General features: G+C 36.9%; 1 protein-coding gene across 11 annotated transcripts in view; it reads right to left on the reverse strand.

Annotated features, from left to right (window-relative positions):
* The window catches only part of TBC1D5 (TBC1 domain family member 5), a 328,319-nt gene that overhangs the window by 149,973 nt on the left and 163,768 nt on the right, over positions 1 to 14,578 (reverse strand). For all 11 annotated transcript variants that reach the window (XM_065666027.1, XM_065666031.1, XM_065666023.1 and 8 more), the window contains one exon: positions 10,700 to 10,766. In XM_065666027.1, the coding sequence (XP_065522099.1) occupies positions 10,700 to 10,766 (67 nt within the window). The remainder of the gene's footprint in view (positions 1 to 10,699; positions 10,767 to 14,578) is intronic.

Consider the following 14,578-nt stretch of genomic DNA (forward strand, 5'->3'; position numbering starts at 1 on the left):
TCCCCTGCACTCCCCTTGGCTGCTGGGATCACTAAAAAGAAAAGTTATAAGCAAATGAAAAAAAAAAATTATAAAAGACTTGGAAGCTGGAATCTGCTTCAGTTTTAGTAGAGCTGAATGATATCTAAAATTCTTTTGGAACTGCATTCACTAATTCACTTCTCAAATATTTTGAATGAAGGCTAATAAATTAAGCCTTACAGTTCTAGAGACTGTTTCAATAATAGTAAAACTGTGTAATATCAACAAGCTATCAATTCTAAAGGGATAATTTTTTTAATGATATAGCCCTACTCTGTAAACTAATACCTATGAGCTTTGTTAACCCAGGCTTGCAGAAAACTCATTGGTCAAAGTGAAATAAGCAATGAAGACTGGAACTCAAGTCTACCACATCCCATTTGCTTCACTGAAGTGAAAGGCTTCAAGAGCCAATTGGAACCACTTAACCTATGAATAAGCACATGCAATTGTTTTTAATCAAACTAGAAAATTAAATGCATAATCATGTGTTAATACCACCTCTAGCTTGTACAATTAAAACAAAAGCAAATGCCAATGTTAAAGTTTTCTGGTTATTTTGTGCATATTTTTCATTTCCTATTCTTATTTAAATATTCTGTCTAATATACTACTATATCTATTGTAAAGTCTTCCTAATATAAAACCTGCACAAGGAAAAAGTTATTGGATTAATGTTTCTTTTGGAAACTTAAATTTCATATGCTGCACCCATCCAATGTAAAGTACTTATTGGCATGAGTTAGGGACAGTTGCATTACTCTGAAGTGGGAAAAGTGCTCAATATGTATGAATGAAAAAGCAAGCAAATCAGTGGAAGGGATGAAGGTTACAGATTTGTTCTGAAAGGTTTGTTCTTAGCCCTCATCTGTTCCTTTCCATCTTTTGAAGCATGCATTTTTGTCATAACTACAAGTTTGAATCTGTCTGCAAAAGAATTTTACGCTGGGCTCTGCTCTAGTACACATACTTACTTGCTTATAAGAAATAAGCCTGATCTCCTAGCAAACCATACATAAGCATGTTTATTATCCTTTTTCTTTCCAACAAGACATGATTTGTAGATCTGATGCTTCTAAGACAATTACAAGCATTGGATTTTCTGAGATAAAAGTCAAAAAGATTTGGAAGAGAAATGTCTATGTCAACACACCGTGAGGAAGAAAGCACAATGAAGAGGACTCTACATCAGAAAGTGTAAGTAAAATTCTACAGGCACTTAAATACCATTTTTTAAAAAGTATTTTAATCCCCAATGATTCTATACGCTAAAGCATCTTACTAAAGAACACTGGAAAGCCACCATTGCCCAGCCATAGACTAGCAAGCAACTATAAACTCTTTAAGAATGCGTGACACCAATAATGTAACAAGACACCTGGAAACTAATTCTGGAATTGAAACAGTAGTTCCAGAGTTCTACTGAGGCAACACTTAGCTGTGGTAGTGTTGGGAAGAGGTAACAAAGACTTTCTTACACTAATAGCCAGTAGTGGAACATCAGCCTCTGGCTCTGCTGCTAAATGTCAGTCTGCAGCGTAATGGCAAAACCAATGCATCGAGCACAGGTACACAGGCAGAAGAATGCAACGGTAGCCCACCTAAGTTCCTTACAAAAAAAAAAAAAAAAAACAACTCTTCTCAGAAAAGGAAGAAATACCGTGGAGAAAGAGTGGTATAGCACAGACAGTAACCACCGCTAGTTAACTTCTGCATTTACCGATTTACAGGATAAAGCTGCAGATGGGTACAAATGCAGATACTTCTAAAGGTTAAAGCTGCTGTAAGAAGCTATGATGTACTATGATGTTCAGGAAACATCAAACTCTATGGGAGACACTCAAACCCATAGAAATGTAACAATGCGAATAGGCACATCAAACTACAATCTATGTCACTGAAAAATGGCAAAGATTCACTCCTGGGACTGTATGGGCTCAGACCTACCAGGAAAATATTACTGTTCATAATTGCTTTGCTTTTAGTTGAAGTTGTGGATTACAAAGAAACTAGTATTATCAAATCAGTAACCAGTGTGTATCGGTATTTTGTCTCTTGCACTTTTAAAATATTCCACGTATGCCACATTTTAAAATGCATTTTTTTGGTGTCCATGCTGAAACAAAACTAATATAATATTTACAACATTTGATGACAAAGAATATTTCTCAATACACAGTAAAATACTGCAATACTACTAAAAGGTGTGAACATTAGCATACGTATTTAAGATTTCAATCTAAATCTCAAGCTTATTCTACCCTCTAGACCAATATTGAAGGATAAAATGGATAGTCTGATAGAGATCCAAATAAAACTCTTGCTCAGCGCTGCTAGCATTGGCAAAATCATCTTAAACCAAAATGGTGTGCATGCATGCTCTCAGAAAAGCCAATTCCATTTATTCATACCATTTGTTTCATCTTCAGAATGTGCTTTTTAAAGTGCTGAGACCCAAACTCGGCTCCCCAGAGGCACTCAGTAAAGCAACAGGCTACTGAACAGGCCATCAGAAAGAAAAGAAATTATTGAATTATCATGTCATATGTTTTATAATATGAGGTCTTTATTGATAGGAACATCAATAAGTGAATGTAGTACCTATATTTAAGTAGAGGCAGCAATTCTTTTTAAACATACTGCATAAATCCAGAAACATGCATAGTTTGTATTATTTATTATGCCATAAAATCAACAGTTGAGAAAAAAAGTGAGGCAACAGCCAGGAATGTAATAAAACCAGAGTTAATTCTATAAACAGGGGGAAAAAAACAATTGAAAGGCAGTATCAAGTAATAAGCAGTCAGTTTCTAAAAAAACATTTCTGAAACACACGGGTTTTTATTTGCTACCCTGAAAATCCACTTGACAGCCTTAATGTGAAGGCTTATCAATCTGCTTGGAAAATATATGTATTTTCCTCTGTTTCCCAAAGTCCTGCCTCAGGACACAAGGCAGAGTTAACAGCCATGTAAGTGTGAATATGCATGGCTGTGCTGCTTGGAGGCTCAACATTCAAAGGGCAGATTTTTCTAAACAGTTCAGGTTTCATCTGTTTTTGGCTGCCACAGAGTTAAAAAGGTTTGAGTGAAGAAAGGTAAAATCACTTTCTTAAGGTAGACATTCCAGTAAAAACTTAAGGTTATTAGCTAGCTATGCTCTTTAAGTTCCCGGCATGTGTGCAGTGAAGTTGAGGGAACTGAAATAAGGCCACACTGGCAGTGAGACACTTTGCCAATCCTAACAGCACTGGATCTGATGCAGAACCCTGAGATACCTTTCTCCATACCCCAAATTGTCCACTTCTCCTTGGTGGCTCTCAGCCAAAGAGCCAGGTTTGGCCCTGGGAGAACACTTCACTTCCAGCCCCGTAATTGTTTAGCTTTTGTAGCAGTATTCTTGCTACAGCCATTTCAAAGTCTAAATTTCATCAGCTCGTTCTCCTCTGCTCTTTATGCACACATTTACAGAATGGTAAAATAAAATGCAGATATTCTATTCAATTATTTTTATTTTTGTATTGTAACTCATTTGCTAAAAATTGCAGTCAAGGCTTTCTACTTTAAAACCCCCAACACCTTTAAAATCCTTTGCATGTACATGTAGAACATTTACTTTCTAGTTCTCGTGATTAGAGTTCCCGTCTGTTATTTTACCCTTCTGCTAATTCATATCCGCAGCTAACCAGAACTCCGTGAATTTTGTGTGTTCACATGCATGCAGCCTTGTTATACAGACAGACATACATTCCTTAAGAAAGAGGAAAGTTAAGAATTTCCCCTAGTATATTATAGAAGTTAAAAGTTACAGCTCTACTGTCCTGGTTTCAGCTGGGATAGATACAGTTTTCTTCTTAGTACCTGGTACAGTGCTGTGTTTGGGATTTGGTATGAGGATAGTGTTGATAATATACCGATGCTGAGTGAGCAGCTGCATGGTACTTAATTTCCAGCTGGGGTTAAACCACAACATCTACAAATCATCAAACTAGAAACTGGATTTAATAGGGAAAGGGGAGATACCTTTTGCAGGAATATGCCTCAAAATGCCGAAATGTTTCTGCTTACTCACACCTGACTAAAGCAAGTCTAGAACTGACACAGAAATCACAATATTTAAAAATACGCACCCAATTTCAAAACTTGGATGACTTTATAACGTGCAGGGTGATGAATACAAAACTCTAGCTAATATTGCTAGTTACACTTCAACTTTGTAAATTTGCCCATTTTGCATTAAATGACATAAGAAAATGAGTAAGTGATTTCATGATATAACTTTAATCTCTTGAACTGACTAGGTTTTATTGCCATAATTAAAAACCACATAGTCTCACTAAAAGCAAGTCTTCGCTCTTTAGATTTATTCCAGTTATACATTATGTTTATAATGTGTAAGACAAAAGGCTTATTAGAGACCTTTTGTCTTCAAGCATCTTTGTATTAAAAACTAATTCCTCAAATGTGCCATCTTGCATTCAAGTTTTACATACAGTTCTAGGTAGTGGTTTGGTTTTTTTTTAATAACCTAAATGAAATCACTCATCAGATGCATTCTGAGCAGAGCATAGCAAAATCAAGCTCTCTGGTTTAATCTTCAGAAGTTCTGTTACAAAGGTGTGGTACACAACTCTTCCATTTAAATTCCCACTGATCTAGTGGGGGTACTGAGGTACTATATGGGAAAGAACTGTTCTTCTCCAGGTTCTTTTGTTGCTAAACTCAACTAACAGCTCACTCCCAGTTCTGTGGCAGATGTTCTTGCTTTCATGTCACTGCACATCTCAAGGACTTAGAAGCTTACACCAGCATGATCAAGATCTCAAAAAGTATACTTTAGCACCAAGAAAAATCTAATGCCATTCACGTGTCAGTGTTAAGCCATGTTGCTGCAAAGGCGATGCGGGTTCTGAGTTATAAATTGACACTGATGAACTTCACTGCATTACTTAGACCTACAGACCTTAAGAACTTCTAGTAAGTATTTCAAATTTATTAGTGCCAGATTTTGTGTTAGGTGGAAGAATGGTGAAAGGTTTTAGGGCCAAAATGAAAACCCAATTCCATTGAGTTTCTTTCCTATCAAGTTTACTAAGGGACTAACGGTGCTTACAAAAGGAAAATCTTCAAGCTGCCTTTGCCGTAAAAGCGCGTTGCTGGCTCATGTTCAACCTGAAGTTCATCAGGAGCCCCAGGTCCTTTTCTGCCATGGTATTTTCCATCCCTCAGCATACATTGATGCCTTGGGTTCTTCCTCCCCATTTGGAGGACTTCTCAGTACTCCATGTTAAAATTGATGTACTTCCTGTCAGCCCACTTCTCCAGCCTGGCAAGGATTCTCTGGATGGCAGCACAACCATCTTGTGTATAAAACCACCTCTCTCAGTTTCATGTCACCTGCAATCTTGCTGAGAGTACACTGCCCCATCATCAAAATCATTAACGAAGATGTTAAAACACGACTGGACCTACCACTGACACTTGGGGTACACTACTTGTTACCAGCTGCCTAGACTTTGTGCCACTGATCCCTCTGAGACAGTTTTCAACCCACCTGCACTGTGCTTATCCAGCCCATATATCAACAGCTTGCCTTTGAAGATCATATGTCTGACAGTGTCAAAGGCCTTCCTTAAGTCCAGGAAGAAAACATACACTGCTCTCCCGTTATCTACCAGGCCAGTCACACAAGGTTATCAAGTTGGTCAAGCAGAACTTCCTTTTGGTGCAAAGATGCCTCTTTGCACATAAATGGCATGAACCACAATGGCATCTAGAAAATGGTTTTAGGTAAGACAAAACAAATACGGATGACAGTTTTACTACTTCCTTGTGGAAAGAGAGGAGGATGCAAGTGCTGAGAATCCTCCTTACAGAGTGGAGACGCAGTGCCACTTCACTGTTTTGCCATCTATTCCCAAATTTTTGTATCCCAAAATATTTGAAAAACCCAATAGAAGTATGCTTGTTCTTCACAGCTCTTGATTATGTGTGGACACAGAGTGGACAAAGTTAAAAATAATAGGATATGACTGCACAGGGGTGGCTTAAAAATAAAGAAACATCACCTGTGTATGAACAAGACTAAATAAGCTTGTGTAGATGGAAAAGGGCTGCTTCCCAACAGATTTTTCCACAAGGTGAAGGTATATAAATTGCTGACATCTTCACACTATATTTAACATATGAGGACAGAGGCTCAGCTGCCAAGAAAAGCCACAGGTCAAAGAAGAATCAAACTAGTTTCACCACCCACTTTTGGAAGGGGATAGGAACAGTGAGGAACAGCTTGCACCCCTTGCCGTCTTTCTTCTGCATGCTCAGTATCAGTCCTGAGGTTGTTGGCTGGCACACAAGAAACATGCCTCAGCCAGCAGGACCACATTGCCTTTTTGCAGTAAGAAAGAAAACATCTGGTAAGTAGATTCTGTAAGAAGTCAGGGACAAAATCAGTAAATTAAAGTCTTTCTTATGCTAGATCTTCTGAGGAGGAATATACATTGTCTATATAACCCACAACTTTGAGCAATCCTCACTTGTCATGGAGTTTGATTCACAAGGGAAGGAACTTTATCTTGATACACAGAGTGGAAATTAAACTTATATACAAAGTGCAGAGATGTATCAAGAAATTATCCAGCATAGTAGTCATAGGTTTCTGAATCACAAAGTAAGTTAACAACACAAGTATGAAAAGTGATCTTTTTTAGGCTATATATTTATTAGAAGCAGTATTAATGTATGAATCCACCTTGGAAGAAAATAAGTGTCCTTGAGATGTTAGATTCTATCAGCCAAATTGAATGTCTGCATCAATGGCTCTCCCTAAAAGTCATAATTAGGTCATTAAAATATATTTAGAAAAATAGCCTGTAAAATAAAGTTAAAAAATACTCACCTTCATTTTATTTCATAGGTCACTGTTATACCATCTAATAAGATAATTAAAAACATGCAAGCAGCTGGTACTGAGGCTAAACAGATTAATGTAATAGTCTGTAGTCATATGTGCTGGCAAGGGGTTCACCTCTTTGGCGAGGAGAAGGTCAGCTGCCCTTGGGAAGGCAGGAGAAAGACAGTATTTCTACCTTCCAGTGGCACTGCACTGCAGATACTGAAACTAGAGACCCACACTTAGTTTTTCTCTTTCTTCTGGTGAAGTTTGGACAACTTGCACATCCAGAAAAGGCTTTAACCCAAGCAGTAAAATAACACACTAGAGTGGAGCTGAAATACTTTTCTCATGTTTCTCATGCTTTAAAGATTAAAGTTCCTCTAAATTCTCATTCAAATTTTTCTAATAGTGAGCTTCTACTTTTGATGCCATGGCTCTAGGAAAACAAATTCGTAATTTCTTATTAGGAAATCTTCATACCTAGTACACAAAGAATACTTCAATCAGAGCCTGATGACCAACTAGAAAATTCTCCATGACCTCACAGGACACATTCACAAACTCGTATTTAGAAATATGTGCCAGTCACATGTGCTTTTCACTTACATTACTTACAAACTTTATGACCTAAAGGGAAATGCTCACTCACTGAACATAATCAGCATTAAATCTGTGCCGTGATCAACACAAGCAAGAGTCACAAATTCTAAGGTGACACCATCATATTAAAAATAAAACTGTACAAATAGTTCTGAGCATCGTAAATATATGAGAAAACAATGATCTGGCATCCTTTATTAATAAACACACACACACTCATAAGCTTGTATTGGAAAGTTTAAAATTGTCCTTTAAAATAGAAAGTGTTGGAATCAAGTACCAGCCCCCCCCCTTTTTTATTGTTATTAAAACAATATGCTCTAAAGAGCAACTTAATAGCAAAACATATTCGCATTCAAATATTTTTAAACATTTGGAGTTGTCTCTTCTTCTAAATGAATAGTAGAGAGGCTGCTCCTGATAAAGCATAAAATGTCTTTTGTCTCAGTGAAAATCTGCAGTATCATCTTGTATATATTAGCCTTCTGCAGGCATGACATCTACCACGATCCAAAGATGCCTTTGCCTCTTCTAGGGCAAAAATTCACTAGCCAGTATTTTTCAAATACAAAAGACTGAAACACAGTGGGTAAACAACACTATCATCAGTTTTACCATATTATTAACTTACTGTAACAATACTCATTGACAGTATACTAAAATAAGTCCAAATCTCTAATGAGTCCTTAAAGAAATAACAACCATTTACCATCGTTACCTTTCAAGGCAGTTTAAGATTCACTTTGTGTCTTTCATAAGATATTTAGCCGCTCATTTTTACTTAACATGCAGCCCAGAACTATAAGTAGCAACAGAATATTCAACCCAACCAGCAAATTTACAGCCAGTCTCATTATATGATGGGAGTTGTCACTGAGCAGAAAATATTCATTTTATACCTTAAACACTGTAATGCTACTTAATAACAGTGGTAGCTTGCCAACTAGTGGAAGTCAGAGATTTTTATATATATATATATGTGTGTGTGTGTGTGTGCATAAATATACCTCACTCCCCACGTATATACTGCACTATCTTGCTTTATCATCTTGCCTCTAGTTATAACAATAATACTCTGGCAGAGATATATGGCACCGCTTTTAAAATCCTAATTAACTTCAGTTTTGTAAGCTGGGCTGTAATCCTCACTGAGAGAATGCGATTCTTATTCTGGTGAAGTCATAGCAATGTAGCCAAAGTCGTATTTATTACACCCCCTATGGACTAAGGAATATGGAGACAAGAGACCAGCTTTAGCCTCCACTTACTTGTGGAGCATTAAAGATGGCTGAGGATTCACTACAGTTTAGGTTGCCTTAAGTAAATGGAACCATGCCCTTTCCTCCCACTTACTTTTAGTTGTCCATTCTAGCTACCCTCCTTGCACTGGCACCAATACCCATCTGAACCTCTGGCAGGTGAACACTGAACCAAGTCATCAGAAACCTCTCCCTATAAAGAATGAATAGGCTTGCCTTGGTTAGCTCCTGGACTGGCTCACTGAGAGTGCTACTGCAAAGTAGAGAAGGGATAGGAAGAGTCGGACCCCAGCACCACAGCTTACACAACCATGGAACCAGAGCATATCTGGAGCTGGCTGCTTCTTTTTCAAGCATTAATGACTTTCAAGAATAAATGTCTTGGAATTTATGGCAGAGAGAACTCTCAACTCCTTTCTTCTGCTGATCTGGCTAAATTCTTTCTTACCTGTTTTTCAGAGATTGCTTCATGGTCTCTTAATACACTTCTCACTTAAAAACCACAGAGGTTATTCTGGGTGGTATTTTTGAGCCCTTCTTTTAACTTAGATAGTATGTTTCATGCATAGAGAAAACAACTATGACAAGAAATAGAGTCAGGCAGAAACCTGGAATGGATTTGCTAACATATTTTTCTCAAAGTGAACATGCTGACTACCTTCGAAGGGTTTTATATCATCACAAAGTAGGTTTCATTAGAGCAGACTTACTAAGATACAGGAAATAGGAAAGATTTGTAAATCAAACCTCCCCTGTCCCACTGAGTCCCTGAAGGTACGCCATTTTTTCCAACCTTGGTCTGAATCCAGAAGCTTCCTCTGAGTGCTTGAATCGCAACAAACTCTTTGCTGTTCCCTCTAGGTCCTTACAAAAAGTCTTTCTTTTCAGCATCCTTAAGATCAGGCTGTGTTCTCCCTGATCTTCTCAGCAACCTTTCAGTCTCCAGCCTACAACAGGCTCCTCGAGCCCAGGGCAGCTCACTGCCTGCAAGATGGTGCAATATTCCCAGGGCAAGGCAAACAGGCAGGTTTCTCCTGCCTGCCTACACCTCTTTGAAGTACAGACTCCAGTAGACTACAGGCAAAAAAATTAAAAAGATGCCATCCATTATTGTTCTCTAAATGAATTCAAAATAATCATGTGGCAAGCTGGTTTCATTTTGCCTTACTTAAGCATCAAAATCAGATGCAGTCATTCTGGTTAGCACAAATCTCACTATTAAATTACCAGTCACAAGGACACGGATTTAGCATCTGTAGCAGAGGAAGCACTTTGCTGGCTGAAAGATAGAACTACACATCTGCTGATTACTCTTCTGAGCTTGCAAGTGCAAGATCCCCTCTGGTATGTACCCAAGCAAGACTCAAGTTCAGTGACAGTGCTGCAGAAAGTTAGTCAGCCTCATGCTTCTCCAACTGGTGTTTACAACCAACAGAACTGAAAAATTATTTTCCTGTCAGAAAACCTCAAATTTAAAAAATCCTGACTCTGGTTTTTGACCTGAAACAGAGTTCCATGTGGATAATAGATCCAGTTACTTTGGAGAAGATCAGAAAGGTGATCCCTGGTGAGTTAAGTATTTCAGCGTTTAGCTTAGCTGCTATGAGTTTAGGCGAGAATTCTACTTTATTTGATACCTTGGAGGAAAAAAAAATCCCTTAAAATTATTTAGGCTTATAAACACAGTATACTTTCATTAGGTAAGCATCTTGAACAGCTTTCTCAAAAAAAAAAAAAAAAAAAAAGCAGAAAACTTTTCAAATATTATTTAATGAAATCCTTCACATCCTTTAGTCTCCTGATCGTTGCAATTTAGTGTGTACAATGCTCTTAAAATACATGGATCTGTTCTTTTGCTTTAAATATATTATGCTGTTTATTATATTCAAACTTTTTAAAATTAGAAAATATAAAAAATTACCAACCTGTAAGAAATAAATGTTCCATCAGAATCTGAAGTGTGGTGTGTGCTTCCATTTTCATTTGATCCTCCTAATACAAAAATAAAACACTTTTGTTACAAAACAAACCCTGATAATAAAAAACACAGTATTGATGAGAATCACAATTGATTTTACCACATACTGCAATTTTAGTTTACAACAAAACTTACATTTGTAAGTCTCAACTTCACATCTTCAAATTCTTACAGCTGGCAAGAGAGACATTGAGCCTCCATGTTCAATCTGGAGTCTAAATGTTCTGAAAATCCAAGATTTAATTTCACTTGGAGTTTTGGTTTGAGGACCTAACTAAACACAGTTTTACTAGTATAAGGTTATAGATGCATACCATACAAATAGATTTTTAAGCCAAAGAATGTAAAAGTTCATTTATTTTGTGACTGTATGGTATCAGGTACATTTTGAACAAGCGCAAGTTGAAAGCTTCTCTGAAACTACTTAACACATCTGCAAAACATCTTGTTTTACATCCTGTGGGCTGTTTATACATAGATCAGCGACATTCATAGAAACTGAGGATTACAAGGAAACCTTCCTCTCTGTAGTAACTACTATTGAAGGACTGTCAAAAGCCAGGAACAATAATCTATTTTTCAAATGAAATTTATCCACATCCTTTTTTATTTATTCTTGCCCAACCTGTCATTTAGCTTGGTAATTCTTCTATGCCCCTGTGTATTTCCATAATTCATTTACAGACAGCATTGCGCATCCTTGTGCTCTGTTCTGCTTACTGAAATCAAGTTCTTTCAGTCTTTTCCTGAAATGAGGCTCATTATTCCCTGTTTTGTTTAAATCAGTCCTCCTTACACATGAAAAAGAAGGGACAGGAGCTGTAGACAACATACTTAAAGTTTAACCAGTTTATTCTTTGGACAGTGGTTTTCTTCACTGTCAAAAAAATCTTGCTTGATACAGTCTATAGTCATGCCACGTCAGCTTGCAGTTTCACAGCCATCATTCACCGACACTCCTACATTTTTACCCTCCATTTTTATTTACAGAAGAAGTTTGCAGTTTATAGTAGCAAACCTTGCTAGTACAATACTGTATTTCACACTATTTCATGCTGTTGCTCTTTTCCTCAGAAACGACCTATCCTATTTGAACTGAGTCTCCTTGCATTGGATACTGCATATGCTCTATGTAGTAATATGTGGTATCTGATATCCTAATATCTTTTCTTCTTAAAATCTATTACTGAAGTTTCTCACTTTGTGGCAAGACAACAAATGAAAGTGTTGTGTAAGATCAGTTCCACCACAAACTCCACTTAAAATATTCTTTCATTAAAATCTGCATTTCTCAATTCAACTTACGCTTAACTAATCCCCATCCTTTTACAACATCTTCTGTGCACTACATCAGATGGTTTACTTAGGTCCAGACAGACTTAACGTATTTAAATTAAATGTGTATTTACAAAGGCCAGCAGCTTCGCTGGGCACAGTCTCCTGTTTAACAAAAGCCCTGCACCAAAGTTACACCATTCGCCTTTTTTTCCCTCTTCTAAAGCCCTGCATAAACAACAGCCAACCAATATAACTGCTTTGCAACACTTTTTTTCTCTTAATCTAATAACAGGTACTACATTTCTCCTCCTTCACAGATATGCTATCAGCCATGAACTAAGACTGAAAAATTGTTCCATGCAGCAATATTTGTCAGTATTGTTGAAAGACATTTACTCTGCAAGTCACATTCTTTACTCTTTATTGTATGTGTTAATTTATCATATATACCCAACACCCTTTTATTTTTTATTCTTTTTTATTTTCAGACCCTTGACTAATATTTTATTTTTACTGAAATTAACACTTTTCTGGTTGAGACCACACCTGAATTATATTTAATATCATTTGCCCATTCTCACTGCACAATAGTTCTAGTTTTCCTCCCCCAAAGCTTCTTTACCAATTCAAGTAATATTTTCTTGTTAATGATCTAATTCAACTTAATTTCTGTTGTCACTATAACCCCACACTTTCTGATATCCAGGAGGTAGCCTTTGTTGCAGATCAAGCTGGTTTTGTTTCTTTCAAGATCTTTGCTTACTTCAGGCATTCCTTAAAAAATACTTAATCACTCACTTTGACAGAACTGTCTTTCCAAGTGTTTTTTCTCATCTAATTTGGAATGCATTTTTTTATTAACTTTTGCATGATTGTCTAAAATATATCCCAAACCTCTATTTGATCCTAAAATCACTCTGTCCAGTTGATTTCACTGATTACCTCTCAATTTATTTTGAAAATGGAAATCCTACTTAATTGTTCTGCCTTTTGTTTACTAAATTTAACTAAATTAATAACACCAGATATTTCATCCAACAACCCTCCCATTATTAATAACCATCTGTTCCTTGTATCTTGGAAAACGGTCTCCCATACTGGGACAATTTTAAGTAATATGCTTCTTCATATATTGCCCATCTCCACATCTGATCCTGAGCACTCAGTGACATGACTGAGCTATGTTCCATCTCTTTTAAAGCCATATGGCTAGGTGCAGTGATACTGGGCAATTGAAAATTGAAAAAAAATGCAGCACATGAAAATAGGTCCTAAATGCACTATTGCACCTTATTTACACCTAAACAACTCTTAAGCATTCACCTACCACACTAGCCAGACTCAGAAAGAAAACTCATTCACAATGCAAAGTTCATATTCTGAAAAATATCTTTTGGGACTCTTTTCAGTAATAGCAACATGATCTTTTTTTTTTCCTGAAGAATAAAGTTTAAGAATATCTTAAAAAATTCAAAGCCTTTATTGTCTTTCAACTAAACCATTTGCCCTGCTTTAAGTCAACAGGACTCTACAATGGAAACCAGAATCTTGGTGATAAAAAACTGTTCTTTCATCAGGATCCCACAATGAACATTTGGAGGGATCCTGGGGCTGCTACATCCACTGAGCTGTCATTCACAAGCTACTCCATGTGTAGCTTGCTTTATTCTGAAGCATTCTCTCAGAAGACAGTAATTTCCTTTATTGAAATGACCACCACAATACTTTAACATTCTTAATTGTAAACCCATTGTAAATAAATCTCATATTTATATGTTATTGTTGATCTCTTTCATTGTTGGTGGTTTATTTTTGAGAGGCGCTTTTGCTGCTACATTGTATCATTAGCAGCAGCTTCCAAAACTGGATATGACTAGGTACATCCAGCTGTCTAAACCAGGACTTAACAGACTGGGCATTTCTGTCATTGTTTTCTTGCTCCACCCCCTTTAAGACAGGAAAGTCTATTATGACATCTTAAAAGATGATTTAGATATCTTTCACTGAAAATGATAAAAATGACAAAGCAAAGTGCAAAGTATTCATTTATTTAGGAGTCCCTAAATTTTACCTACTTTTATCCAAATGGTTTTCTAGTAAATCCTGGTAAGTTTTCATTGTCAGCAATACTGAGAACAAACAGGAAAGGTGCTTCACCAACTAATGACAATAAGCTGTGGGAATCCATGGCCCCTCCTCAGGCAAGTGACCCAACTTTCTGGTAAAATAAGGATGTATACTGAACAGTTACGAATATAAGATTCATTATGCTGGTAACAGAGTTTGTCTTCTCCTTTAAAAATCCTAATTGATTCAGTATTAGCCTGATTTTTAGATCCTTTCCAAGACTCAAAATGGGAAGAAAGGCTCTGCTGAAGAAACAGAGCAAATCCTGCCCCACATTCCTGAAAAGGTTTCCAAACTTCAAATTCAAAAGCTGGGGGGGGGGGGGGGGGGGGGGGGGCGAGTAAAATAAAGCTTATCACACTTTCAGAGGAAAGAGAAGGGAAACAACCAGTACCATAAAAAGCATCAGTATCAAAGTAAA

The sequence above is a fragment of the Lathamus discolor genome, chromosome 2 (assembly GCF_037157495.1).
Source record: "Lathamus discolor isolate bLatDis1 chromosome 2, bLatDis1.hap1, whole genome shotgun sequence".
Taxonomy (NCBI): Eukaryota; Metazoa; Chordata; class Aves; order Psittaciformes; family Psittacidae; genus Lathamus; species Lathamus discolor.